The sequence below is a fragment of the Strix aluco genome, chromosome 12 (assembly GCF_031877795.1).
Source record: "Strix aluco isolate bStrAlu1 chromosome 12, bStrAlu1.hap1, whole genome shotgun sequence".
Taxonomy (NCBI): domain Eukaryota; kingdom Metazoa; phylum Chordata; class Aves; order Strigiformes; family Strigidae; genus Strix; species Strix aluco.
The window spans coordinates 19,096,765-19,121,427 of NC_133942.1; the positions used below are offsets into that span (position 1 = coordinate 19,096,765).

Below are 24,663 nucleotides of genomic sequence, written 5' to 3' on the forward strand. Positions count from 1 at the left end.
TGCTTTAGGGATTGAATTTAAAGAGACCAAAGTCTTACCAGACTGGTACTAGGTTTACAGACACCTCCAAAGATGGTTTACCTCATTTTCTGTTGTCATCATCATCACCATAGTCAATGCTTCCTCAGCACCTTTCACTTCAGGAGAGAAAAATACCAGTATGTATTTGTGGAAAGCAGGTGTTGGCTTTAAAGCCTTCTGATATTTCAAGCCAATGTACCCATTTTGCACTAGGGTGAAAACACTGCCTTTTAAAGTAACTTGCAAAAATTGAAAACAGCTGATCACAGAATAGATCATTTCCCTCTTTTGGGCTGAAGAAAGCCCAGATTCTAGTCTGCCTGTATTCAAAGCATGGACTTGGACCACTAGAAGAAAGGTTTGTTGTTGAACTTGTTCTTGCTTCTCATCTAAGAGTTGTTACATTTTGTATAAATAATATTCCTTGAGCCAGAAAGACACTTATTTCTGTAACTCAATAGCAATGGTACTCACCTAAAATAGAACAGCCCTAGTCTAAACCACGACTCCAATTTATATTTAATTGTTCATAGGGAAGAGGGGAGCTCAAGTGGAAAGCGTATCTTTCTCTTGGGATCTGATCAAAAATGTCACCCAAGAGCTGAGCAGCTCTTCCTGAGAAAAGTCGCTTCTAACCTGTTATACCTTATACCTGTCAAAGTAGTTTTGACTTAGATGAAAATAACACCTCTCTCAAAACACTTTTAACTGAATCTCTTACTGTGTCCCACTTCATCTTACCTTTTGGAATAAAACAGAAAGTTTCCTTTGGGGCTGCTGGAAATAATGACTGAACTCCACAATAAAATTGAATTCAAGATTCATACAAAGCAGTAATGAAAAAGATGATTTTTAATGAGTTTGAGAAAGATCTTGCAAATGAGTTTGAGAGAGTAGTACAATTAAGTGCAACCAGGGCTAAAAAAGCCCAGAAATTTTGTCCGTTTTTACAGTAGCTTATTCCTGCTGGAGATCACTTATTTTATAAAATATAGTTTAAAATAAATACATGGATTTGCTTTTGCCACAGGTTCAAAAGGGCAGTTTGCATTTCAGTGAAAGGTACTGGGTTTTTTGTACTCATTCCTTTAAAAGCTGTTGGTCAGCAGATTGCAAGTGCAGAGACTTGCTCTGATTTGGAGGGAAAGCTGGTAGTTTCTAAAATGATTTTGTCTTGCAAGATAATTGAAAGCCTAGTGAGAAGAATATTTGATTTGAAATGCTATCTCTACATGAAAACAGTGGAGGAGGAATCTAGCACTTCTGAAGGTATTTACTTTGTCACTCTCTTTTTCCATTATATTATACCTTCAATTCCATTTTTTATTGCCTTTCTCATATTTTTCTTCCTAGCCTTGAGAAGTAATAGTCTTGGACCTGGCTGTTGTCTGAGTTAGGGAGGAGGGCTGTATAGCCATGTCAAGATGGCCCAGAGCATATATGCCTCGCTGGTTGATGTGGAAGAAGAGAGACAACCCTGTAACACAACATAAACAATCTTAGGTAACTTGGTACCTTGCTCACAACCTTCAGATGCCCTGCACCCAGGTGAACAGGCACCTGAAGTCAACACTGGAGCCTTCGCTACTAGAAGGAACCTTTCCACCAAAGATGAAAGCAATGAACGTGTGCCATGTGATGGGCTATGTTCCCTGCAGTCTGATGGCCCATATGGATTTTGCAATAGTCAGCTGGACACCAATTTTTCAGTGACCTTTAAGAGCAGCCCTTTTGTCTTTTCCAGTGAGGGAGGATGAAATAAATGGGATCTGAAAGCAGAGCTCAGGCTGGCTCCAAAAGAATGACAGAAAGGTCACTTTCCTGATCAAGCCAGTATGTTTAATGATTGGAAGGGCTTCCAGAGGTCAAAGCACTGAAGCTTTTTCTGGGTCAAGCATAACCCCACTAACTCCCACATACACCAAAATGACTTGAATTTCTTATCTGATTGATCAGCTCTAGGTAAATGTGTTGCATAGACTGGATACCTGCAGCAAGCCACCAAAACTGCTTCTATGGTTTCACACATTCATTCCTCACAGATACTCACCAAATCCTTTGATTTGCGTACCCTGAAGTATGATTTGTACTGGGGCCTGGTATTAAATGTCAGCTTTGATAACAGGCCTTGTCACGACTAATGCAAAACTCACTCCTGTGGTTAATTTAACAAGATAGATCGGAAGACTTCGTACATTTATTAAAGAACCATAATTATATTAATGCTGGTCTCTGCCCAAGAGAGATTCAGGTCTGGCATAATAGGATTTGTTCGTAATGCTGAAGTGAGATCTCTGAATATAGATACAGTAGGCTGTGTTGTGGGCTGAGATTGAGTAGCTCTGTGATGTTCAGATGCTGGTTGTGCAGGTGAGGCTGTGGGCTGTGACAAAGGTACATGATTAGAGCTCATGTCAGATTTTGGGAATACCGACAGCTTTTTGGTTATTCTGGATGCTACAAAGTTGGTTGAAATTCATTGGCACAGGTATTGACCACCTTAGGTGCACTGTGTTTGCATGCTCATTCACTTTAAAAGGTCAGCAAAGCACCCTGACAATTTTAAAGGCACTGCTGTGCCTAAAGTGTATTTAGTTTCATGCTGTCTCCTCTGCAGGATATGGTATCAAGTTGTTTTGGTGTGATACTGATCACATTCCACATCTTTATGGGGACAAGACAAGCTTGGGCTTTGGAAATAGATAAGAATCGGATTCTTTCTGAACCTTCCTATGTACAATTACATTATTTCAGGAAAATGGCCTGTAGTTATTGCCCTGTTCTGTTCTGTCTGCTTACACTGATGTCCTGGGAATAAAGCAGGTTTCTGGGACAGTGGCAGCTCCACTCAGTTGATTGCAGGAGGCAACAACAACCTCTGCTGGATTCAACAGCATCTGCCTGCTTCTTATGCTGATACAGTGCCCACTTCTCCTCCTCTGCATACTGATGTCCCATCTCTTTAGTCTGCTTGTCTGTCACTGTAAACAGGGGAGAACAAAGTTGACAGTGTTGGATTGAAGGGCTGTAAGTGGTTATTGATTCCCAGGCTTCTTGCATTCCTAGGGGTGGGGGTCAGGAAGGGTGGGTGTTTGAGTACAGACATGAGCATGCACGTTGGTAATGACGTGTTAGCACTGGCGAGTAATAGGATGTACATGATTATGCTTTTCAAGTGGATTTGTGTATGCTGTAGCTAGCTGTGTGCTTGTATGCACGTTAGGGGATGTGTTTGTACGTTCTGCTTGGAAGAAATTGCGCACAAAGGTGTGTGCATGTGTGTGAGTGTGCATTTAGCTCTGCTTATAGGCAGAACACAAAATGTGTAACTGGCATCAGTATTTCTTGAAATATGTGAGTGCATGTGTCTTGTGTGTATATGTGTAATAGTACATGGGGCTACTTGTGGGTCTGTGTTGGGCTAGGTGCAGCTAAAATAATGGTGAACTGTGCGGCATTCTGCTGACATGTGACATGCATAACCCTCAGCCTTCCTGCTAAAACTTTCTTGCATAGCGCACATGGGAATCTATAGTAGCCTGTGAAAGGAAAATGGAGCTCATTTCTAAATGAAGCCTGAAAAAAAAAAAAAATGCATGCAGCGATGATAGAGTTCAGATTTCATTAGCTTCTGATATCTCTGTTCACAGGAAAAAAAATCACACTTCCTTGGTGACCTTTTAGTAAACGCAAAGCTAGGGGGGAAATCTGTCTTTCAGTTCCTTTACATTTGTAACTAATTAGAGTGGAGGTGTTGAGTGCGGTGTATAGCATTGCAGCGAAGCCTGCTGAAGGACAGCACGCTCACAACGCTGGCATTTATGCATATGTTGCTTGCATATGGTAGCCCACAGGACAGTAGAGGAGATGAATGCCTTCTGAGGTCCTGTCCCATCCCTTCTTCCAGCTGAGATTGGACCAGAGTGTTAGGGCAGCATCCTCACACTGTGCAGTCCAGTTCAGTGACACCTCACTGATGTGAGGGGTGCCAAGGTGGCAGAAAGCAAAACAGCACAGGCAATGCCTGTCAGTACTGCTTCTTCAAGCTGATGTTACCTGCTGCATTGTAGAGCAGGGGGAAATGGCTTATCCCTTTAATGTTTTCTCCTTTGCTGTTCATCCAGTGTTTATCAAAAGGTTGAAAGAAACGCACAATATCTTAACCCTTTTCGTCTTTCTCTAGGGTCTTCTACAGCTCTTTGGAAATGTCTTTCTCAGCATAAACGCTTTGGAAATGAAAACCACATGGATGGATTTTGTGCCAGAGGAGCACAGGACAAAGAAACACTATTTCAAATGGAGATGTAGAGTCAGATCCCATTTAAGTACCCTTAATCTGTTGATACAGAGATACTCAGTACCCCATAGATGTGTAAATGATGACTTGTTATTCGTGCCTTTGATACTAATTATAAGGACAGGCATTTGGTACCAGGGTATCCAGGTAACATTTTAGTGTCTGCTGTTGACTGGTGTAGCATGAATGATATCTTCCATGAGTTCATTGGTAGAAAGGAGGAGAAATCTTATCAGTATTTTCTATGTCTCTGTGGAATAATCTTTTGTGATGCTCTCTGGGAGAGAAAAAGCTCAGGTAGGTTTATGAATTCACGCGAAAAGGCTCTTAAAAGAGGGACAGCCTAAATAGAGATCGAATTCATTGTGGTACAGATTTGGCTTCTTATCGGCTCATACGTCCTATGAATGAGAAGCATGTGGCCCTTCTAGGCCTGCTCAGAATACATAAGTACAGTCCAGATGGCATTTAAGGTCAGGCTGGCATTGATGGAGATCCTGACTAGTTGAAATAAGGAAGGGTAAAATTTTGAAGACATGTTTATTTCATGAACACTGAATAACAGATATTTCAATCCCCAAGGTGCTTCATTAAGTATCCTACTCTTTCCAGCCAGTTCCACTGATTTCATTTGAGAGCATACAGCTATGATAAACTGAATTAAATGTGAGATCTCATAACTCCTCATCCAGAATCTAAACCTTAAAGAGCTTCTAAAAGGCAGTATCGGTAATTGAAGGCCTTCTCTTTGAGAGAGCCAGAACGCTCCCAAGACAACCAGAAGTGTTTTACCCATAATATTTCTGTGTCAATAATACAGAGGCTTGGCATAACCCCAAAATACTTCTCATTTACGTATAAGTGCTTGAATTTAAAAGGAGAGGGGAAAAAAATGAAAACACAAAGTCTTAAGATCTTTTTCCTCTGTGGCACATGGCACTTTTGGGGGCAACAGCACAAAATTACTTGTTAAATATCGAGAACTCAGTCTATAAGATGGTATAGAATTTGCTTTCCATTTGGAGGGAAAATCAGCAGTAGTGTGCACAGAGAGGATGATTTCACATATAACTCATGTAACCTGCCTCTGCAAGCTTACCATTTGCCTATGAGTGTGGATGTGCCCACAGCTCTTACAGACCTGGTAAGAGAATGTGTAGGGACTGAATTAAGACTTTGTTTTTATTGATTGCACATATTCTTTAGTAGGTTTCAGATGTAGAATAGATGCTGCAGACTTGAACAGAACAAAAGGGAAGGAGATGTTCAATCTCATGTGGATTTGAATGTTTTCAGTAGCTAAATATTTGTATTTTCATTCCTTGGCTTAAGACTGACACCAGACTAAGGGGCTTTGGAGTGGCTTTAGGTGAACTGCAGGGGAAAATTCGTAAGTGATGGAGCTGGGCCTGCTGAAGGTGGGATCTGTTGCATTTTTCCAGTCTGAAACTGAAATGGCAGAGACTGCGGGATGGAGGAGCATGAGCAAGGCAGGGTTAGTGGCACTGAGTCACAGAAAGCACAGCACAGGTTTATGCTTATGCATAACTATAGCCTGCATAATCCATCGAAGTGAAGAAGCGAAAAAGAACAGGGTATATTTTTCCCAAATCATTTGCCAATCATTTTTTATTTTCATTAAGAGTCTGGGTAATAGTACTGCTCAGCTTGGCTCTGTGTAAAAGGGCTTAATTTTTATGTTTCCATTTAGTCATTTTTATTGTGTTATTTCTTAGCTTGTTGATGAATGAGTCCCAGTTACACTGAAGCAAATGCCTGGGAAATAGAAAAACAATTCTGTGCTACCCCTCTGTATGTATTGGGGGTGACAGGTATTGCTGGGTGTAATTAATTCACTTATAAAGGACCAAGATCTGCATTCTTGTGTTTTCCTATTATAACACTAATTACTAGAAATTATTAGCATGGTGTTAATAAATGCATGAAGACTGTGTGCACAATTTACAAGAGAAACAGGAATGAATCTCTGTGTTTCCATTTAGCTACCTGCCTGTACTTTCCTGAATCACACGTTAGGTGAATGTTTGTATTGGTGGGGTGTTTATGTGTGGTGAACATTTGTAAGTGCAAACTTGGAAGTGTGGTGGTGGAAGACTACGATTGAATGTGGGTACATGCATGTGAGCGTGGGAAGAGGTCCAAAACTTGTTCTCTCAGACCTTCAAGTGTACAAATGTGCACTGGTGTGTCTGATGAACATATTTTGTGTACTTATGAATGGGTGCTGTTTTGTTATAGTACCTGTGTCTTAGAAATGTGTCCTTGTGCATCTGATTATGTGTATGTATGCACAGAGGTATGAGCATGTCTGAAGAGTGCACATCAGCCCAAGCAGGAGATGATACGATCTACAAAAATCTGCTACAAACTCCACCTTAATAATGTTTAGAAGTTATTTTGTACTAAGAAGCAGGGGATTTTCCTCTGCAAAAGAAGAGCCACAAATGAAATGAGAGCATCTATAGCAGTGACCATGCAGTTGATTGTCAGTCTGAGACAAAGAACTTTCATATGTGCTTTTTTCTCTCATTGATCCTCACAGATGGGACCTCTAGTAGTAGCAGTTAACAAAGCCTTTGGGGTTTTTGCTAGAGTTTTTTTGTTTGTATGGGGTTTTTTGTGTGTGTGTGTGGTTTTTTTCTTTCAGAGAAATGTGCAGAAGAGCTTGGCAGAAACTGGCATTTCTTGAAAGTCGTCTAACGTTTTTTCCACTGTCAGCCAGTCTCTTTAGTCTCTGAAAGTAAAACTTGCCAATAAAAGTCCAGAAATACCTTCTCTCACTAGAACTAATGTTTGCCAATAATAGCTAGGGAATAGGAAAAGAAATCTACTTTGCTAGCTGGATTCTAACATGAGGTAACCTTGTTGGTTTTAACAAAAATTAATTTGGCACCTAAAGTTAAAAGGTTTATTCGTACTGGAAAGCTTTTTTACCAAATTCAAATATGATAGTTGAGAGGTGATATGTGTTAACTACTTATGGACAGGAAGGTATTAGAGGAGTGTAATGTAAGGCAGTGAAGTTAGTCTTAATCTTGCTGTGGTTTAGGATGTTGTAACCTCTATACTGAGGAGTGTGGGAGAAAGCTGAGCGTGTACCAGTTTAGTCTCCATTAACATAGTGGTCCTTCTTGTCTGAGATTTCTCTAACATCAGGATGGAATGTGAAGGACCGTAGAGCTGAAGTGGAAGGGACAGGAAGGTTCAGCTCAGCTAGTGATAGACAGACAGGTTGAGGGACCAGTTTCTCTTGTCCAAGCTACAACTTCTGCATTATTGTTCATCTGGGTTTGAGATCGACAGTTTGGAGTGCCTGTACTGAAAAAAAGAATTAAGGCCAGTGATAGCAATGGGAGAAATGGAGTTAATACCAGATGTGTCTCCTTGTCAGCCAAGGCCCTGTCCCACTGCTGCTGAGCATGGTGGGCAGGCCAGGCCTGTGAAGGATAGTCAAGTTCAACCAAAAACCCAGATACCAGACAAGTCCATGCTGATAAAGCAGGTCCAAGGTTAAGCCAGGAACACAAGCCAGTGAATCAGAATCAAGTCCAGTGATGGTGACAGGGTCAGCCTAGTAATCACCTGGTAAGTTCATGGTGACAAGGCAGGTCCAAGGCGAAGCCAGGAAGTCAGTCCATAGGTCAGAGTCCAGACTGATGGAGCCTGTGGGCAAGATTGATAAACAAATGTTTGTTGCTTTTGTTTGGGAAGCAAAACCAGATTCAGGTTCTCAGATGCTGTAATAACTAACAGCTATTCTGATAGAAGCAGACATCTTCCAAAGTTGTGTCCATCTGCTGCCATCCTTGAGCATCACCGCTCTCTCCCAAACTCACGGATCTTTTAGTCCTTCTATTGTCTGAAAGCCCATGGCTGTATGTCATCTTCCTGAACCTGTCCAGATTCCACCCTTTTCCCTGCTGTGTGGGGAAAGCAGCATCTCTCCACTTTGTGTTCTGCTATCCAGCTGCACCTACAGAGACTGGATATTCTTTGTTAGAGTGACAGTGGTCCTCAGAGGCTTCCTGCACTTGTCTGTCCTCAGGCTGGTACTCAAGAAGTTAAGAGTGAACCTGATATATGACAGACGTTAAGTAAAGAATCCAGGCTCCTCAGAGTATGGAGATAGGCAGCTAATCTTCCTGAGGGAAGGACTTAGTCTCAGGAGAAAGGGGAGAAGCAGGGGGTAACTAAAGATCTGACTGCTGTCCTGCTCTCAGCAGCTATCTGTCATTTTGTCTAAGTGAGTTTCATATGTTGCTGTTGGTTTATTACCAAAAAAAAAAAAAAAAAAGTTATTTTTAAAACAGACTTTTCTGTGGTTTTGGGGTGGGGGTTTTTTTGAAACTGAATCTTTATTTCTTGTTAGTCTGTGATTAATTTTTTTTAAAAGAAATATGGTAGAATTCCAGATTAATAACTTCAAACAATTTTTTTCTAGCAGTGAAAGGTGAAGTGTGAGAGGTAAAGAGAATTGTGGGCTCTCTCCCTAGCTCTTCCAATGCCCTTGATGAGGTGCCTTAGACTAGGTTACTTCTCCTCTGATTCAACATCCCTCCTTGCAGCTTGTAGTACTGCTCTCTTATCTCCCAGAGGGTATCCTGCGATTAATTGAGGGATGTATCCAAATGGCTTTAGCATGCAAGCCGAAAGTCACCAGGGACAAAACTGTTACTAGGGCAGGAATAAAGGTCAGGCCCTTGCTGACGTTGTTGTCTTGATTAATTAATACGCTAATCTCTATAACTCCTCTTCAGCAAATATAATTTGGCCTCATTTCTTGTTTTGTTCATTTTTTTTTTGTGACTTAGCTTTGAGAGAATTAATGAAAAGAGCTAGATGGAAAATAGTGCTTCTCACTGTATGCCCTCCTCTTGACTAGCCTTATGCCTCGTTACCCCCTTGGCATCCTTTGCCCTTGCTTGTCTGAGGGCTTTGCAGAAAAGTCCCCTGGCCAATTAAATGGCTCTTCACTGGACACCAAAACAGACTTATCCCTCGATTAGGAATTTGAGGAGTGATATCTGATTACTTGAATTACTAGGAAAGCTGTGTATGGAATTGACTGAAGAGGAGAGTTACATTTAATACTATTTTCCTGTGGCTATTTCCTATGGGAAAGTGCAAGACCAATTCTAGAAAATGTTAGGGAGTCTTTGTTCCCTTGGTGAAGCCTGCTGAAGGGCTGAGTAGCCATCTGTGACTGCAGGGAGGAGATGAAGGTAGTTTGGATTCTGTGACTGATACAGCCCTGGGGCTCAGTGTTTCGGGATGGCCACTTCTGAACACATTCTGTCCAGGATCTATTAGGAATCGCTACCAGCATCAGAAGATGCAGCAGGAGCAGAAGGTGGAGTGAGTGAATGTATGTGGTGAAGTCCAGTGAACCAACCCAACCTTGAATAAGCAAGAGGAAACATTCCCTCCAGGTTGCTACCCGGTGGGAAATCAAAGAATGAAGAAAATCTCTTCTTGTCTCCTATTCAGCTCTTAGTTCTGGTTTGTTGTACTTTCCATTCCTTCATGATTACATCTGTGTCTTGGTCAGGTATTGTTTTCTGCTTGAGCTGGGAACATTCCCTAAAGCTGTTCTGAGTGCACAATACCCTCGTTCTCTTTCCAGGTCAATTTTAAACTGAATTTTCCAGATTACACAAGTGCAGAATGCTTACTGTCATGTCTTACATCATCATTTTCCTGTATCATTCATTTTTCCTTTGACAGATTTTTAACAGTGTCAGTCTAATATGTATCAGAGTTGAACTGTATTACCATAATACGGTGCATTGTGGGTAATCCCATGCAAATTGTTCTGTGGAGATTCATGCTAAATTATATTCTTGCCAAAAAAAAAAAGGCAGAAAAACAAATGCTTTTTTTTTAACTGTTTGTTATTTGGATTTCAGAGCAGCTGCCAGAGGCATAGGTTTAAGCTAGTTGTTTGACATTCAGCACCATGTGCAGTGATGCTCCTCCTCACAGGACACTGCTAAAAGGATGGAGTTGTGCACTGCAGTGGGTTTTCTATATACGTCTCTGAAGTTTAGTTTTAAAACATTGCTAGCTTGTCAAAGGAAAAATCTTGAGTGAATGTTGGAGTGGCACAGCAGAGAAATGTCTTTTCCTGCTTTTTCCAACTCCATTGTAGAAACATCTATAGGAAAAAACAGTTTTTATGAACTTAAAGGGCATCACATGCCTCTTGGAAGTGGCACATCTGATCATATGTAGTGTTGGTTTTATATCTTTGTCTTACTTTGTTCTCTATTACCAAAGTCATTTGCTTGGAAACTGTCTGCTTTGTTGCTCTGAAAGTCCGTATACTTCCCCAAACTGAAGCAGTAAGCCTCCTTTTGGATGGAACACTTGATTTTAGTAGAAATGATTGCAGTGTCACAAACAGAGGATTATCATTTTCAGTAGAAATCATAAAAGCAGGTTGAAAAAGGACTCCTAAGAAAAAGGCAGTTTGTTCTTATGCAAATTTTCTCAGGTGGTACAGCTGCAAAATAGGAAATCCTGAAAGCCTGTAATCTGGAGTCAGCATCTTCTCTGCTGACAAAGGTTTGTGTGCTTTGCTGTGAATGGTCAGTAGTTTTTCAAAGACTCGGAAACTTGTAGTTTATTTTCACAAGGCCTGTGTACTTCTCACCTGATGCTCTAGGAGATGAAGCATTTATCAGCTGCTATGCATTTACTTTCTGCTAGTTCTGTCTCTGAAAAAGCCAATGTGGAAATACCCACAGCAGAACCAGGGGAAATGTAAGATGCTTTTGTGTGAGTCACATCAGTTATCCCACTTGCTAGAGATAGATGACTCCCCCTCACCCTAGTTCTATTTCTCTGATCTTGTCTCCCTTTCTTCAGTCTGTTCCTTACAGTCTTCAAAGACCTGATTTCTTTTTCTCTTTCACTCCAAAAGCACAGTAAGTGGAGATGTTAAACTAAGCCTGTGCTGGTGGGATTATATAGTGGAAAAGGTTTATACGTGTTTGCAAAAGTCCGAATTCAACTGCTAAGTCTAACTGATACTTCTCCTTGGTAAATAAGTCCAAATGTCTAAAAGCATCTGCATGCTGCTGGATGGTCCTTCATGGACAAGCACCACAGGTTCATCTCTCCTGTAATAAAGTAGAAGCTTCAGTTTTGGTCTCCATTTTTTTTTTCCTTTTAATAATAATTTTTTCAGCCAAAAGTAATGTAAAAATATCTATCAGCCATCTTAGTGGCTGTCAGCTTACTTCGTATGACTGGACATGTGGGCTGGTGATAAAATGGGCCTTTGGACTATGCAGACCTGTAAACCCTAGTTAGCAGTTGATGGCAGCTGTTTCATCTGAAAGAACTTTCATGATGTTTGATTTCTGACTCTGGACTCACTGGAGGATGTCCTTTCTAACCCAGCTGCTTAATGAAATGATCAGTGACTTGCCTTTGGGCAGTCTGGTAAAATCTCCCTCTGACCCAGCTTTCTCATGTATTCTTTAACTCTTTATATGGTATTATTGTGTTACGTGTTCGTTACATGAACTTATATTAAATCGGAGCAGACATCAAAGAGGGTCCTGCAGTACTTTTGCCTGAATTACCCTCAGTCTTATCAGCCATTCTCTAGGTGGCTAGTACAGAGTATTCAAAAGAAAGAAAAAAGAAACAGTCACATTTCCACTGTTATTGTCCATTTTTCTGTTAAATGTGACAAGCAGCAAGAAGGTTCCTGTGTCAGAATGATTATGCTGACACCTGTAAGAAAACAGCCAACGAGCTCCTTGCTTGTACTCCCATACTTCAGCTTCAAAGGGAGCAGTTACCAGGCTGGGGGAAGCCCTCTCCTATGCAGTGTCCCTTTCCTCTCTGACCTGAGCTGGCGTAGATGCTTTTTGTGCTTTCCGATGTGCCTTTGGCTTGGAAAATCAATGACTCCTTTGTTGTTTCAGAAGTGCTAATAAAATAAATTGTAGAATCATAGTTGCTTCTGTCACTGATCCTGAGGTTGTAGGGAGTGATAGGTGGGGAGGCCAGCTTTGATGGTGTTTGCTGAAGATGACCAAAGAGAATTTGTGATATGAAAAAAAGAAATTAGCCTGGAGGGAGTCATTTATAATTTAGGAAAAAAGTCTCAGGTAGCTCTTGATTTGTATCAGCATAAGGGGATGGACATACAGTGCTTGAAAGGTTAGAGTAATGAAAATTGAAATGGGAGATGAAGGTGCAGCACTGTAGATGTCTCTGTGTCCTTACCTCTCACCTGTGGATCTTTGTGTGAGGATCTATTTAAAGTAAGTTTTTTGAGGAGACCAACACCCAGAGAGTCTCAGGATAATCTCTTCTGAACACATGCACATAATCATTCCACCATGGAAGTTGGCATGTGATGTGGTCTGGGCAGGAAAACCACCACCAGGTGGAAGCTCTGCTCTGAGGCCATTGGCAGAAGACCTCGGAGGAAATGAATGATTTTGTGAGCAGGGTTAGATCTGGAAAAAAGAAGTATGCTTCAAGGCATGATCAAAAGGCTCTGGAAGAAAATATGGGACCCTCAGGACTGGAGTAATAAGAGATTGTGTAGGCTGAGATTTGGATGCATTCTGGAGCTATTTGTGCTGCCATGCAACCACAAGTATATTGGCAGAGCTGGTAGGCAGCCAGGATGGGAACAGAGCAGGATGCTGTTGGGACCATGCTGGCTGGTTTATACATGAAGACAATGCTTTCATGTTGTCCGCTCTGTTATTTTATATTTGTCTAAGGTTATAACTCTCAGAATCAAATGAAGCCCAGGTTTTATTTCTGTTAAAGTTGTAAGGAAACTAAGGAACAGAGGATTTGAACTACTAAAAAGAAATCATTAAAAATGGCCAGCTGACTAGATAGCAGACTGTCTAAAGCATCTTTCAGAAGGTGCTAATTATGATTCCTCATATTTAAAAACTTACTCCATGAGATGAGAGAACTACAGTAACAGAGCCACAAGCACTGGAGTAACACAGGGATGAGGAAACACAGTAACTGAGGGTGTTACTAGTGCCTTGATAATATGGTGGATTTTTTTTGAAAGAGCTATGAGGATTGGAGGATGAAGGACAAATGGTATATGAAGTTTCCCCATGGCTTTCAGGGGTGAACCAAGACTAATTTTCATGCCAATTGGGTTGCTGGGCATCTTAGGCAAGTTGGAGCTGATAAAGAGAGCTTCCTGCAAAAAAAAATCATCAAGAAATTTTAGGAGTTATGGAGTGAGTCACAAAAGGACTGCTTGTGTAGTTAAAACCTAGTTAAAAGGCTGGAAAAGTAGGTAGGATATAAGGCATCCTTAGGATGGAAAGAAATTGCTAGTAACTTGACTCCAGCTACCATTCTGTGAATTGCTGTTGGTCAATATTTATAATTTTAATGACTGGAAGGAAAGGAAAACAGTAAGAGAGTAAGATGTACTGTTTGCAGCTGATACAAATTATACAGTAGGAAGGAGGACTGAAAGATTGTGGGTACTAGAGTGGAAGATGAAACATAGGCAGTGGCAGGGTAAAGCATGTTTGAAGGAATAGTTTAAAGCATCCAGACACATGGTTGTTCTCTGAATTAGCTCTAACCATTCAGGAAAACATAAGTAGCTATTATAAAGACAGCTTGATAAAGATGTCTGTGCTATGTGCAGCAGCAGCAATAAAGAAAAAAGTGAATAAGGTGCCTGCATGTGTGAAGAAAGAGGTGGACTTGGAAGGTGTTATAACATCCCTATAGACACGAATGGTAATACCTCCTGTGGAGTACTGTGTTTGTTATGGGTCATTTCTTTTGTAAGAGACAAAGCAGTGATAAAGCGGAGCTAGAGCAAGCAGATGAAAGTGTTTAGTGGCCTGGAAGGCAGCTTCAATACGGGAAAAGCATTAGGGATATGAGAGCTACTGAGTTATAAAGGGAAGGAATAAAGCGTTACAGTGCAGAGAGCGCCAGGAGAGACTTTGCAGTGGTGTGCATGTTTGGTGGCAGCGTAGCAGGAAGCAGGCTCGCAACCCTGTTGCATTCTCCTCTACATAACGTTGCTGCCAGTCCAAGACACGGTTTCACTCGTCTACTAGTCTCCATAATGTGCTAGTGTGGGGGGAGCAGAGTGCCAGAGATAATGCGGGGCAGAGTGTTATTAGGCTGGAGCAACAGGGGCGATGTCTGGCTCCTGCTGTGTTGTCTTCTTGCTAAATCTACTCTAGTGCCTCAGTCCTTGTGTTGGTGCTAAAGTGAAAGGTACCATGATCCTGGGGTCTCATTTAGGGTAGGGAATAAAAGCACAGTAGCCTTGTTGTGTCATTTTGGTCAATACATATTTTCATCATCTCTGTGATGGGAAGAATAGCATGTATTTCATTGGGGTTAGAGGGAAAGGCTGTAAAGCTTTCTCCATTGCAGTTTATAGCACAGTGAATTTTAAGATGCAAACTACTTTGGAAGTTCCCAGTATTGTTAATTTAAATACTTTAAAGCCACACAGAAAAATAACAAGGGTATAATATAATACAAGGATATGTGGCCATTTCATGAAATTAAGATGCAACAATTGATTCTTTACGTAAGACATAATTAACCTGGGGATCCCTATAGTGGATGGCGTTATGAAGACAAATACCTTATTAAGAATTTTTAAGCTGGTTAGACACTTTACGAAGAGCATCTGCATTTACACTAGCCAGAATAAAATTATAAGTATCATAAATCCTTTTGTTCCAAGGCATGCGGTGATCACCAGCCATTATTAGAACATCATTTACACCCATGGTGAAATATGGCCAAACTGGGTAAATTCATAACTGAAAATAAGGCTTGGGTGGGCCAGAAGTCTGGTCACTTTTCTGTACACTGAAGTTATTTATACAGAGAAACTTTTAAGTGGAAGTAGAGAAGGGAAGAAATGTGATCCAGGGATTAGGCTGTCAATTTAGGACTTGCAAAATTTCAGCTTCTTGCTTTCCCAGACTGCTTTTAAGAGCTAATTCATTTGATACAGATTCTGAGACATACTTAGAGCCCCACCTCCCTTTTAATCTCCAGATACCTCAGGCTATAACCTGTCTGTGACTTGTTCCAGGTTCCACAGTGTTCAGATAGCAGGAAAAAGTACGTATGTGAGAGAAAGTCATGGACAGACTACTGATGAATTTTCAAGGCACTGTCAGATGATATGATACCAGTTAACCTGTTGCAAATACTGGGAGCATGGGGAGGAAAGGTGCTTTCTTGAATAAAGCACTCAATTGTCACCAACGTAAGGTAATTGCCTTCTTTCCTTATAGTGCCCCAGAATCCCTACATGACTTTGAACAGTTGCCTAGTTCCGTTCCTCATCTGCCAAGTAGGAGGCTTAAATATCCTGGAGCAGCACTTGTTTTCCTTTAGGAATTAACACGTTGGGGTGTTTAGGTTTTTTGGTTTTGTATCGTTTTGTAATTTAAAAAAATAGCATTGCCCATGGTTTTTGTTAGCTCTACTTTCAAAAGCTGGCCCTCTGGACTGTCACTTCCAAGAGACTCTTCTTCATCTTCATCAGAACTGTCTGCAGTCCTTAGAGACACTCCTGACCCCATCACTGTGAAACAATGCAGATTCCTCCAAAGCGTACAGTTCTGCCCTGGCATATCATTCACTCAGCTTCTTTAGTTCTGTTTGCAAAGACTCTGTGGAACAAGGTGAAAGATTGCTCAGTGTCTGCAAAGAGAGGGATAATCTGTTGATGATAGTCCAGGTCCATCCCAGAACCTAAAAATAGGTCCCTAGCATGTCACATGGTAATGAATGAGACAGAAAACCAATGTACTACTCAACTTTATTGAAAAGCAAGAACTCTGCAAAGAATAGCATGTTCCTATATGGTTTGTCCGCATAGGGGGGAAATATCCTCATTTCTCTTTCTCTTTTTCTTCATCTTTTGTTCCAACATGACCACCCTTCACAATTATGGCCCACATAATAAAAGTATAGCCTGTCCTTGTGCTATTCAAGAAGCAGTCTGGCAAAACTGGGCTTTCTGGTACCCTGTACCACCTTCAGTCTTGTACAGCAGTGCAGAACAGGTAGAACAGCATCCAACAGATATGGAAGCATTCCCTATCCAACTAGTACCTCTCTGTATGTGTGCAGTCTTTGGGGAGGTGGGAAGTTAAAGCCACCCCTGCCCCCATCCTGGATAGTTTGCAATTTGTTGTTATAAAACATGAGGTAGCAGTGTGTGGGATAGAGTGGCCAAGCAAAGTAGCTAGCTGAGGTTGGCAAACGCAACACTAATATATTTTCTTTGGCTCTTCCAACACATGATGAGCTTGCCATATACTGAGGATGAAGTCATTCATGAGAGATGATTAGGGAAGGGAGAAAGGATGCTGAAGGAGGAGCAGAGAAGGAGAAGTTGGGGAGGGAGACAAGGGTGGAGGGAAAGGACAGTTGTGGAAATACTGTGAGGGAAAGGTGTGGAAATGAGTGTCAGACAAATAGCTAGTCAGCGCATCAGAAAGGAGGAGGAAACCCTTCCCCATAGTAGAACTGGAGAATTCATAATCTAAATAAATGTTTTGCTGGAGAACCTGACCACAAATTTTTGCTTGCTAAATCCCCAGTTCTCCTATGAACAGGTTGTTCAGGATTCTTTCTCCAGCAGATCAGAGGGAGAAGGTATTTCATCTTCCCATTCACTCCATTCCTTGAACAGTGTTGCCTGTAACGTATGTATCTTTAACCAGGGAAAGAGTCCATTTGAATTATTAAAACAATAACCACTTCTTTGCTTCTGTACAAAGAAGTTTGCTCAGCCAAAACACCAGCTGAGTTCAGCAAAAGATTTGTGAGGGGATTCAAAGCAAGCTAGGCCTTGTTTCCTCACCACGTGGCCAAAGTACCAGATGTAATGAGGACAGATGTTCAGAGCGAGGCACACCTCTCCAAGGGCAAGAAGGGGGTAGAGGTTTCCATTAGCTTTCTTCTTGTTATCATTCCTTTGTATTGGCATCCTTTGACCTCAACAACCCCTCCTTCTTTCTCATCCTTTTATCTCTCCCATCCTTTTATCTTCTGTCTCTAACTCCATCCTCTCTCATCTTTCTTTCTAGAAATTCCTGCTAGCCTATTTTTTTTCTTGCATCTTCAGCCTTTTCAGCTTGCTTAATCCTCTTGAAATCTTCTGGCCCAAACTCCCATCCCCTCCACTTCATTTGTTTTGCATGCCATACCTGCTGCTTAGAGATCTCTGGGGCATGAGAAAACCTGCCTTATTCCCTACTGTCCTGGTTGTCTAAATAGCCAGTTCCCCAGCATGTGTCCGCATACTTTCATTCACAGGGGCTGAAAGGACAGTAACCTTTAGAGCTGGCCCAAGCTAAAATTAAGGCTGCAGACACCAGGCACCAAATGTTTCATTCAGCTCCCTGGTTTATCCTCTAGAGCCTCCAAATGGTTTCTATTAGTATTCTGAGGGAGAGCTCACTGATGGAATTAGTGAGAAACCAGACTGTCAATTTATTTATACCCAGCCTTAGGGCATAACCATTGTGCATGTGTAAAGCTATTGAGATGCAGAGAATATTCTGTAAGTGTATCTGTATATGTATTGACTGGAAGTGAGTTTTCAGGGAAAAGCTGTTGCCCAAAATATTGAACAGTGACCAAAAGGAGGAGAGGCCACTGAAGTGGCCATGATGCATGCCAAAGATCCCTTTTAGGAAACAATTGATCCTTCTAAAATTTTCAGTCTACTTGTGTTTATAAGTATCTTCCAACTCTAATTTTATTGTAGCTCTAGTTACCTTTGTGGATAAATTTCTAATTTAACTTCTGGAGTCCTTCCACCTTCTTCAACAATATCTGTGTTATGAAACTATTGCTGCCTTTGGCTGCAGGAATATTTAAAGCATATGAGTAATGAATAACAAAGTTTTTCCATTGCATTGTCATTTAGCCTGTGAATTATTTTGAGGGCAACTTGAGAGATACTGGAAACATTTAGTTGTGGATATTTATTTGACGCATCAGTGCTGAGTATGAAGGAACTGTTTTTCCGGTATGATTTGATCAATTTTGTTTAGGAAAATTTGTATTGACAACATCCTGGCCAAACAATATGTCAAGGAATAGCTTTTTTTCCCGCCCTCCAGTTTCCTATTACAGTGACAGTGTCAATTAAGAGATGCAGGTGAGCTTCCTACTGTCCCAGCATTTATGCTAGCAACAGTTTCGGCAGAAAAAGACAAGAAATGAATTGGTCTAACTAGACCAAGAGTTAGTAGACTAAGTGTCTGTTTCATTCATCTGATTGGTCCTGTTGCCTACCTCTAGAATTTGTTTCTTCCCATGAAAAATAAATATATCTAAAACTTGGACTGCTATTAGGCATCATCTTCTCCCATGCTGTCTGTGGCAGTATGAAAATGTGAAAAGGGGTTAGGAAAAATTGTTTAGCTCCATTATTCTCTGTAATAGCCAGGAAACAATTAACCTGTTATCCCTTAACATGATGCCTGCAAAAGACTGCATGACAGGGCCCGTGGGACCAATTTGTATTGCTCTGTGGAGTGTGATACATCAAGCTGATGCTGGTACAGACTGGTACTTTTATGTAACAGAGAACAGAAACTGTGCAGAAATGTGAGCTGGTCATCAAAGTAGGATAGTTCTGTTAGCATGTTTCTGAGGCTGGACTAATTAGGACTGATGAGCTTGTCTGCAGCTTTCTGGTGCAGAGATACTGTTTCCTGCTTCAGAATTTGCTTAGATTCTGCTGGTTCGGAAGACTTTGCACTATGCTCCACTGCTCACGCAGACATGTCCAAAGGAGGAGAGAGCTGTAAAGCATTGTGCTAGAGAGAAGATGGGGTTACTGAGAATCCAGACTGGCAGTACACTGCAGGGGAGGAGCAGTCAGGCAGAGCAGCTTTCTCCTGTACATCTGTGGCAAACGAACCGTACGCTGTCACTATATGTAAAAGCAAGACAGCTTCACTGCCATGGAGGTGTGCTTCCTACCAGCTTCTTAACCAAACCAAGGTGCACCACTTCTACTGTTCTCTTTTTGCTTTCTTGCATTTCTTGTAGAATATTTTCACGACTCTTGAGTTCTAAGCACAATCTCAAAAATTTTACAATTGTGTGTGCTGCACAGCTACAAGGGAAATGCCTGGAGACCAGGCTTCCCTTTCAGCAGTGCAAGTGGGACCGATTATTAACCACTCCACCAACTCTTGGCATTGCTGGCAGATGCCATCAATAACATTAGTTTGATATGTCAATTCTGTCAATAGCTTCACTTTAATGGTAGGCATGCTATGCACCTCCAGCTCCACCGTCTGCTGAGAGCTGAGGAAAGAGAGGGAGAGAATTATCTGAGTTAAAAAAATAAAAGTCTGTCTGTGTTTGAAGTGAATAAAGTATGTTAACAAGTAATCCTCTAGCTGAGGTTTCCAGCTGTTACTCCTGAGCTGTCTGGTATCAAAGCAATACGGTTCCATCGTACAGCAGCTAACTTCAGTGCATGAGCAATTACTGTGTGAGGGTTCTGAGGTATATTATAGTTTTATTATTATTATTTCACTGCTCATAGTTTCTTAAGGCCTCTTCATATCCTGAATAAAGCTCCAGGGAATCATAAAGCCACAGGCTGAGTTTTAGCACAGTCACTATTCGCATCTCCTGGATTGATAGGTATTTAGTATGTTGCCTTGATCTTGGAAGCAAGACCCTGAGATGCACCCCAGGGAAAGCCGTGAGATGTTCTTTGTATTTTTTGCCCCTGAGAAAATAACTCTTTTGCTGTGGAAATGACATATTTTTGCTCAGAAATGTCACCACGTCTGCCTGCTGATTGTAACTCTGCCACACTAAAATATCTTAAGTAAAATAATAAAACATTTAGGAATCTATGCAGAGGTGCTAAGCACACTCATTGTTTTGCGTTAATGACCCTTGGTTCCCATAAGCCTCTCCCTCTGTTTTCTTACTGTTATTAATTATTACTATAGTTCATTGTACCTGGATCTTGCTAGGCAAAGCTTGCAGTAGAGGTGAATAGGATGGAGAGAAGAAATGGTGTCAGAGATTTGCCCATTTTGTGATAAAAATACTTAAAGAGACTGTTCTGAGAGCAGAAGTCAGTTCTCCAGAAATCCTAAACCCTGCCTAGCACTGAGGCTGTGTTTTCTCATATTGTCTTGTGCTTTTCTGGGCAGGTTCTGTTCTTATCTAGTTGTCTGGCCATTCAGTATATGTTTGAGTTCTGTATTATTTTGTGTTACTCATGTTCATCATCATAATTACAGATTCATGTTTAACTCACAGAGTCTCGGGAAGGAAACAGAATTGCAACATCTTTACTGTAGGAAAATGTATTTGTTATCAGATAGGGTTTTGTAATGCCAGATGATACTTGTACCCGCTGGACCCACTAGAGGTGAAGTGGTGGTTTTCATCCTGTCCGTGTAGTTTGTGTCCTCTTAACAAAAATGCACAAAAAAAGCTTTGAAAGAGAGCTGCAGAAATTTATGTGAGAAATCTCTTCTTTCTTCCATCCACCTGCGTGTTGTTGGACTCAGAAATAATCTTTCAGCTATACACAGCTACTCAGACCCAAGGATCCCAAGGCACTTTACAAATGCAACAACTTTATACAGAAAAAACCCAAACCATGAGATCAGAGCTCAGCCTCTTATCATGGATTACCAGAACATGTATGGCTTCATTACCAGTAAGACGTCCACTAACAAATACCTAGAAGAGGGTCAAGTGCAGGCCATGCTGGCATGGAGCTCGCACTGTGCATAAGGCTAGTGCCAGGACTGTGAGCATGGACTCCTGAGAGTTGCTAAGGAAACAGTCTTGGAAATGGAGCTGGAGCTCTGGTGAGAAGGTTGACTGCAGTGATGGTTTGTGCTGCAAAAGCGCATAGGGCTGATATTGGCAGAGGCAGCAATTGATTCAACCCCTGATGTGTTAGCATTAAGGAGTACACATGATGCAGTCACTAAATGCCAAAGATAAGGGATTTTGCAATTTCTTAGTTTTCTTTTGGTATATCTGAGCTTTGTTTGTCTCCTGACCTCTCATCGTTTGCATGAAACTGCCATCGATTACATTGACTTATGCCTATGCAGGCTCTTGGTGTGTTTCTTCTTTGCTAGATCTTTATTTTTTCAATTAGCAAAAAAACCCACAGACTATTCATAATCAGGAATCTTCCAAGTGAGGATCCACAGCTTGGAGGAGTCCTCCCTTGAAAGATGATGCTGATAATCCAAACCCTGTTTATGCTTCTCTGTCTCTGCTAGAGAGACATCAGCTTTTAATAGACTGAGAAATTACTTAGACATGTTTGTTATTTTGCAGCTACTTTGCAACTGATTTTCTTAAAAAACAATTCATAACTTGTTAAAGATCTCTTGCCCCCTTCTCTCCCCCACCCCAGTTTCCTTTTTTATGTTTGCCACTGCCCAGTGTTTACAATCATAGGACCTATTTTTTTCCCCATTGCTTAGGGAGATGACTTGTCTACGAAGAGAAAGAAAAAATGAGTTCTAATGATTTGCAAAAGTGAGTTTAGAGTCAGATCCTCCTGGGGTCTGAGTCCAATTCTTACAATGACTACTTCTGCAAATGTAGTTGAGGTAGTTAAACTATTTGCCTCTGTTTCCCCATTTGTAAAATAGAGGCTATTTTAGAATAATTTCTGTAGACCAACTGCTGTCAATTAATTTACGAATGATTCTGTAGGGGAAATTTCCATATGTAGAAACATGAACGAACCCCTAATTCAGAATGGAAGAAGAAACGCTCAGAGTTGTCCTCCTGCAAAACAAGCCTGACCCTTTCTATGTACCTGTGAAGTGCACATTCAGCCCTGAAACTTTCTGCCTCTCTCCATCAGGGCCTGCAGCTGGGAACTCAAGAGCTGGAGGAAATGGGAAGCAAGTTTTGCCTTGGTTTGCTCATTCTGCACCTCAAATCCTTGCCCTGCAGCAAGAAGGTGATGGCTCAGGCAGCACTCTTGCTAGATCCGGAGGAGGAGATAACAGACCGGACACAAAGGTCAGTGATAGCAGTATTCAGAGGGTTCTCTTGTGGAACAAGTTGGTGCAGATATGTTTTGGGTTTAAATCTGCAGAAATGGACTTTCATTATGGCTGAGATTTGCATCTTGGGAACTGGAGTGTATTGAGAGTAATTGGAAATAGATACAGTTGACTCCCAAAGAAACTACTAAAACGGTGGTTCCATGCCCTGCAGCCATCCGTGTGGATAAAAAAGGTGAAAGAACCTGATTTCTATTTTCCAGTGAATTTCTTTTTTCCTATCAAAACTGATTACTGGAGCATAAGGATGGTACTGCCCCAGAAAAATGTATCAGCAGGAAACACTTTTCTGCTCACTGGAGTGTCAGGTGGTGTTTTGTCCACCTCAGATCCTCCATGGAAGGAGGAAGACATTCTCTAAGAGCTTCAGGGCAGGGAACAAATATTGCAGATTAGAAAAAGACTTCGACGGCGTGATTTAGAAGCTGTAGGCCTGATTCTGCAAGGATACTCCCAGAAATTTCTCTTATCCTCACTGAATTGAGTCCTGAAGACATTTAAAGCATAAATTTGTGACTTTCTGATGCATAGGAAGAAGTCATCCCACTGATTATTTAAGAGGTGTCTTTCTAAATTACAAAATTATTTGCTTCCTATATTCAATAGGATGTATTTAAGTGAGGTTGCCTCATTATAAATATATGAGGAATTTAACCTGGATAAGTGTCAGAGTATGGGACTCTTAGCTTGAATTTGTGATGAAGCAGAAATACATATATTCTTTCTAGGCCACCACGACTTGTTAGTGCTATATGCAAGCACATATGCTTGCAATAATGTTTTTCCAAGACAAATGGAGAAAGAAAACTTAGTGATGTGATATGATTTGAAGCTCCCCAATGGCTTTGTCATCAAAGAGCTCTCTCAGCTTCATCAATGAAAATCAAGGTTTTCAGTTGCAGAAATGCTCCCATAATTTATAGCAGGCTTCCAGTCTTCCCCCTGCAGGAATACTTAACCGACATTACCACCACCTGTTCCTCATGCTGAAAACCATTCTTACAAGCTTGTTCGCAGTTTTTAATGTTTATGAGGGACAATGAAAAAAGAGGGCTAAAACGTGGAGACGTTCCTTTGGATTAGCTGTGCTCACTTGTACATGTGAACATATAAATGAAGCAATTAAGGCGTATGCTAAACACCATCCATGTTGTGGACGGCCATCCGACAAATCATTGGGAGAACTACTGAAGCCTGGCTGGGCGGATGGTTTTGAGATATAAATCAAACTCTTGCTTTTGAACTGGAGCTAGAAGGGCCTTTGCATGAAAATAACTTCTCTTATGGGAAGAAAAACATCGAAGCCTGACTAGCCTCAGACACTGACAAAAACCCATCTGTTCGCAGTAACTCAGTGAGCATTTCCCCTGATCTTTGTAGTCTTCTGTTACTTCTTCCTTTAGTTGGTTTTATATTAATGGGAATTCATTTCATTTTCCTAATGTCGCATGGTTGTTAATCAGTACCAAAATAATAGTAAGAAGCTCTCTAATTACAAATATTTTTAAAGAAGTTAACAAAAAAAAAGTTCCCTTACTTTGTAAAACTCCCATATTGTTCCAGATGTGTCCATGGTAGCTGAAAGCAAAGCCTTCTACCACTTCAAGTCTGCCCAGCATTAGTGAGCACCTCCATGGCATCCAGGGATGCAATGTCATGCTAAAAGTCAATGTGACAGTTACTTGTTCATTTTCACTCCACTGAGTATAATTACAAATCTATGGAATTTTAGTGGCTTAGGTGAAATTTGTTAACATTTGCAGACCAGGTAAACAGCTGAATTGTTTAATCCCACCTAGATATGTCATATTGCAGGAGCTTGTTGGAGAAGGTTGGGGGAAGGGGGAGATGCAGGGACCAACGGATTTGCTAGCATATTCTTTTTAAAAAATAAATAATTCATGGAAAATGATTGTGCAGTATGTTGATTCTGATTCAGAAAATTAATACTTCGCTCCTGGGTTTCTGTGAATCTAGCCAAGAGAATTGCATGATTTGATTTTAGTGGGAATAGGAACTCTACTGGAACCAATGGAAGAATGCAGAATACAGAGAGCACACTGATGCGGGCAGGAGGGCAGCTATTTCTACACCTTGCTCTCAACTCACAGAGTTTGAAAAAAAAATAATTCTCCATCAGAACATTTCTCTGGAGGAAGCTGAGGGGTGTACCACTCAGTCTCATTTTACTCTGTAAAGATTAAGTCTAATCTAGCTCTTTTGGGT

General features: G+C 41.1%; 1 protein-coding gene across 1 annotated transcript in view; it reads left to right on the forward strand.

Annotated features, from left to right (window-relative positions):
• Nucleotides 1-24,663, forward strand: part of AGBL1 (AGBL carboxypeptidase 1) — a 289,485-nt gene that overhangs the window by 182,330 nt on the left and 82,492 nt on the right. Inside the window, exon 22 of the mRNA XM_074836939.1 lies at nt 22,233-22,393. Within this exon, the coding sequence (XP_074693040.1) occupies nt 22,233-22,393 (161 nt within the window). The remainder of the gene's footprint in view (nt 1-22,232; nt 22,394-24,663) is intronic.